The 6,000-nt window shown below is 35.2% G+C and overlaps 1 protein-coding gene across 2 annotated transcripts in view; it reads right to left on the bottom strand.

Moving 5' to 3' along the window:
- Window positions 1-724: 724 nt before the first annotated feature.
- The window catches only part of LOC124711221 (peregrin), a 256,431-nt gene continuing 251,155 nt past the window's right edge, over window positions 725-6,000 (bottom strand). For both annotated transcript variants that reach the window (XM_047241178.1, XM_047241180.1), the window contains exon 21: window positions 725-3,870. In XM_047241178.1, the coding sequence (XP_047097134.1) occupies window positions 3,675-3,870 (196 nt within the window). In that variant the 3' untranslated portion in view covers window positions 725-3,674. The remainder of the gene's footprint in view (window positions 3,871-6,000) is intronic.

The raw sequence follows: 6,000 nt of genomic DNA, 5'->3' as shown, positions 1-6,000 counted from the left end.
CTCCGCTATATAGTGAACAGCAACTTTCCTTCTCATAACTGTTGAATTAACATAAGTGTTTATGTTATGAGTATCGCGATCTCAGTCTGTGATAGTTGAATTTTGGTACCTATTTCACCAATATACAACATCTTTGACTGGTCAGTGTTGTTTTCAAGAGAGCAAGGGAATTAATTTTTTTCTTCAACCAAGTCTCTTTCTTATACAACAGTTCGGCAAGTTTATTAAAGAAAACTTCAAAACTTCGAGATGGCCCATTCTCTAGTTATATGACATCCAACTACAGTTAAACTGATTAACTTAATGCCAACCAGCCAACACAATTCTTTAGGCTGGAAGTGTTAGTACTGCACCACATGGCCATGGGGCAGGGATGGTTAAGTGACTCACACATGTGCACAATATGTGTACTAACACCACCTGGTGGGTAAACTATGCATGTCAACATGTGAGATGATGGGCACTCCTGTGCAGCTGTGCCCAATGGGACAGTGTAGGAATGGCCACCTTAAGCAATGTAGGGGAACCTCAGAAAATACCAATACGGATGGCAGGATGGGGATTTGAATAATCAACCTCGTGAACGTGAATCCAGTGCCTTACCAATGGACTACCTTGTTTAATCACAGAGTTGAATTAAGATTACATCACCAAATAAACTTCTATAAGAATATAAAACAAATCTTTAGTAGTATAATGGAGATTTTAAGGAGAAGGCACCACCTTTGTTTATGAAAATGATGTGCCCACTTATTTGCTGACTGTCAAAAGTACAAAACTACAGATGAAGTAACTGAATATCAACCATCACATTTAATTCATGGGAAGTCTCTTTTACTTTGCCAATAAAGTTGCAACTATGTTGTCATTCAGTGCAGAGGAGACATGCTCCTTGCAAATAAGCTTGCATTTAACCTTCTCACTAAAATTTATTTGTTCATATAACCACATAACTATATTATTTGAAATTTCACACATTATATAACTGTTGTTAATATCAATAAATTTTTTCTAGCACAGGCATTTAATATCATATCATAATTCAATTTTACTCCAAAACAATCAAAGAACAAAAATAAGCATTTGACAATACTAAACATCCGCAATCAAATATGATAGGTGAATGTAACTCCAGATGTACTGTAAATTAATTTATCATCATGAATAATTTAAGCACAGAAGCCTTGAGTATAAAAAAATGGTACAGGCAAAAAACAACAACTCACCTTACAGAGGAAGTATTTTGCACATCAATTCGCACAGATCAACAACTGAACTTGGGTTCTTCATCAGAGCCCACACAACAATTTCAAATATTTGAATATAACATTTTTCAGCATATTGAAGTAACAGCAGACTGTGGTAGGGACAGCATTATTCTTTAGAATTAAGAATTTGAAATAGAGAGATTTTTATTACTCTAAATGCTTTAAAAATATTGTTCCTCTGTTACAACAAAGATGAAATGGTTGTATTTTTTTTTTAATTCTTGTAGAGAAAGAAGCATTACGTGACCAAAATAACACATTGCCGCTTATGCCATTTTCACTATAACTAATTCATTCACAGATGTAGTCACATAAGACACTGATAAGTGAGAATGCTTCATTTCCATATTGTAAGCATTTGGTGTTTGCAGGTAGAAACACTCTACAAAATTGTTATATCTAGTACATCTTAAATATATCTCTGAAAGCTCAGCCACTTATCATGCACAACATTACTATACTCATACAGAATATAATATCACTTCAAGTAATCCTTTTCGTAAACTAGGCAATGATAAATTCACTTCGACTATAAAACTGTTACATTCTGGCTGATTAGAAACACATTCACTCAGTGCTCATATTTAATAAAACTATTACACATCATAGTGGTCCTTTTGTTTGCAACTTGCTGAGTATCTTAATGACAAACAGTACAAAATGAATTATTCCCCAGATCATACATGTGGCTCTCCAGCATAATTTATTGCTCAGAGTATTTTAATATGTGATTGATTCATTATTGTGAATATGTTAATACATATTCACTACTGTTATAGTCTAAAACTTCGAAGAAACAGTAACGAGTAAATGCCATATAATATGCTAATATTTTAAAGAACCTTATCTAGACATCATAGACATTTGTAGAAAACCTACAAAAGCTGCACATTATAGCAACATGATTGGCACCTTGTGTGTGTGTGTGTGTGGGGTGGGGGTGGGGATCATCCAGTTAAGCTTTTTATATGGCTCAACAGATTTATGGTCCACTACACTTTTTCACACGATGCTGCATGTCTTGTCTAGAGTACCTCCAATTCTGAAGAAAGAAATAAAGAGTTCACCAAAACACTGAAGAAATACAGAATTTACCAGAAAACTTGTTACTAAAATACAATGAAAGTTTATTATAGTACAGTTACAAATATTACTTTTGCATTCCTTGAGAACATTTGCACAGATTGAAATAAAGAATGAAATGTGCATTCTGCATTAAAACAATTTTATTCGTAAAAATAGTCCAATGGCTGCACTGATAATATGGGTAGTTGTCCTTTAACCACGGAATGCAGTTATCATGTATTATTTCATTAAGCATGTATTCTCTCTGAGATACAAATGTTGAACACAGTGATGTATACATAATGAGGGTATATACTTCTACCATACAAACAGTACAACCTAGCACAAACTGATAGATATATATTAAAAGCATTTGGTTCCGACAATAAAAATATACAGCGACTAGACTATTGGTGTTTGTGCATTTTGTTGCATGGTCCATGCTCAGAATAACCTAAGGTACTTGAGCCTCATTGGTAGATTAATATGAAATGGACAGTGACAGCTACAATACTTCTCTACATAGCAACATAATCAAAAGCTACATTGCCATTAGACGTGCTCATTACAGAAGTGACTATTTCTGAACAACTGGTTCTGTAAAGAAAATTAATACAACTGGCAGAGAGAGAAGCACATGTGGAAAGACTTAAATGGTTTACCAGGAGGAAAGCATAGAAGTGTTTTGTCTTGAATACAGTCAATGAACAATGTAAATGTTAAAACACACCTCAAGATAGATATGCTGACATGACTAAACCATTATATTTGGTTTAAAAGCCACAGAGTTTCTGAACTTATCAGCTTACGGACAACCTGTTTGATGCGCCATGTTACTACATGACATGACATTACTAAAATTAAACTTCATTTTGTCCATCATGTTAAACTACTAAAAAATTAAAAGGTCAACATATACTATTCTTAGGACTTAAACTATTATGGACAAAGCTGACACTGAAACAGTAAAACTTACAGAATCCTGATGATGCATCAGAAAGGGGAAAGAAAACTAGGAAAAATATGTACATACCCCCTTTTACAGTTCTCAAATATACGGAGAACAATGAATGCAGATATATGTACTTTAAGAGCAGCTCTACGTGCCTGATTCATTGTGCCATATACAGCCTGTCCAGTGGCAGCACATAAAAATGAATGAGACACATATTCGTTTTTCTACAAAGTTATCACTTATTAAGTTTGAATTGTATTTGTGCTCATCAACATACTTAGGAAGACAAGATTTCTGCCAACTGGCAGTTTTGCTGTTCATCACAACACAGCATCGAAGTCACTAGTGCTGGCTCCAATGATCTAACCAGCAGCTGGTGGCATGTGTCAATTCTCTCGCATGAAGACGCCCTCCTCATTAGGTCCGAGTCCAGAAGCTACCTGTCGACGATGCAGTGTTGCATCATCATAAGCCTTACGTACTGCTTTACGGTCGGCTGGTTTGCGAGATTCTGTTAATTTTGCTTGATCCATTTCAAGCGTTAGACCCAGTGGTTCCAGTTTATTTCTCGGCAACCACTGCCTACAAAAAGAAACTTTTTCAATATTTTCAAACATTATTTATAACACTGATTTAAATTGTTTCCAATAAATACTGTAGCTCAAATAATTATTTTTAAACCTACCTGCCAGAGAGAGACTTGTTATATGACCAACTGTAATTATAAATGATAATTGTAACATGCATAATTCTTTGCTTTTATTTGGTGTTAATGAACATTGTAGCAAGCAACTTTCATTACTAAAAGTGTTATGAAGAACAGAGTCTATAAAGACAGTTTTCACTTCACTTATAATGACAAAAGAACAAGCAGCTTTAGTATAATTCACTGTATGAGCAAAGAGTGCAACCAGCATAAAAATACAGGCAGATGGTGGCATAATACAGACAAGACCAATCAAAGATGCAAAATTTGGACTTAAAAAATTTCGACTAAATACTGGCTCATTAGGAAAGAATGGTCAGGAGCATTTTTTTTAAAAAAACTCTGGTTTCCATTGTCCACTTAACCAGCCAAATCTCACCCATTTATTGCCTTATTATAATCCTTATTATAATAATACTAACATGCTCCTGTTTGGCACAAATGTATATATAAAACTAGAAAAAACTTTGAAGTCCAGCTGTGCAGTACCATTTTCTGTGGAAAAAGGAGGGAGGGGTGGGGGGTGGGGGGGGGGGGGGGGGGGGGGGAAGGAGGCAGAGAGAGAGAGAGATACAACTTTTGATTTTTAAAAGTAATGGGAAAAGCCACCTAGATTTCTTTAGAAAATTAGGGCACAGTATTTACTTCTTTGAAAAACGCATTTTTATAACAATGCTTCTTCACTTATCAACTGGTTTCTGTACCTTTTCTATATCTTTAATTTTCTTCATTCTTGTTCCCCAATCTTTGTAGCTCTTCAACATTGCTTCATGCACATCAATTCTCCTATTATTTACTGCTTCTTTTCAACATTTGTTTTCATCATCCAATGATCTGTCAACAGTTAATATTTATTTTTTGTTTTCCAAACATGTTCTTCATACTTGCAACAATTTTTCGTTTCCTGTTCTTCTTGTTACCTCAGTTTTTCCTGGAGATATGATGCGAGGCTTTGAAGAAGAATGGCTGTGACAATCCCAATGACATCATGGTACACGAGGAAAACTCCTATCTGTATATTCAATTGGTATCTAATAACTAAGAGAGACTCTTTTGGACTAGCTCTTAATGACATATTTTTGATGTTTTGAATAATGGGCCAAGCTAGTTATGCATAATATCTGTAACTGAGAGCAGAATATATTACATGTTGTTTATGAGATTTTGGATGTTGGGTTGTACTCTTAGCTTCCAATAATAATTGCAGCACTTCAAAGAACAAAGCTTGACTGAGACATATTGGCAAATGTGAAGAAATAACAAAGTGAGCAAAATTGGACAACAGGAAATTGTACCTATCGGAAATTGTACCTACTGAGCAGATTTTATCTTGCCAGTCATCTATATCATGATAAAGAAGCAACAGAACATCTCATGTGGTGGCCAGTGACAATAACCCACAAGTACCATGGAGAGTAAATAAAACTGATGAAGAATAAGGATAATAACCAGAAATCTGTACTGCTGAAGAAGACTAGTAACTTTTGTATGCAGGTTTGCTGGAGTTGATACCTGCTGTCCTTAACAATGGAGTCAGCAGCCACGATTACACTGCAGTGCAGAAGCAATTGATAGCACTGTTTTGAGTAGTTAATTAACAATTATTACAGTCTTCAACTACCAATACAACAGAGAAGAAACTAACTAGTTCACAAGTGGGAAGAATTTCAACTATGACTATGGTGGGCTTCAATTTTATTGATCCTGTGATGACTCTACGGCATTCATTGTGGATTTCAGCAGTGACTCGACAACCTACAGCGGTGTCAGCGATGCAGTCCGACCAATGCACTGATCCAGTTTCCCGCTGGCATCACATCGTGGTGAGATTCTAGTGAGCTGTGTAATATACGAGTTGACTAGTTTTTTATTTTTTATTTTTGGGGGATAGTATTTGTGTTGTGGAATAAATAGCAACTGGTTTTATAAGCAGAGTTGCGGGTGATCTGCAGTATCATGGTTGGTGTTATTATAGTATTAAACTAGGTTTAATTAAACACGTAATA

This window comes from Schistocerca piceifrons, chromosome 8 (assembly GCF_021461385.2).
Source record: "Schistocerca piceifrons isolate TAMUIC-IGC-003096 chromosome 8, iqSchPice1.1, whole genome shotgun sequence".
In the NCBI taxonomy this organism is placed as follows: Eukaryota; Metazoa; Arthropoda; class Insecta; order Orthoptera; family Acrididae; genus Schistocerca; species Schistocerca piceifrons.
The sequence above is the reverse complement of the archived record's forward strand: the minus strand, read 5'-3'. Positions and strand labels throughout refer to the sequence as shown.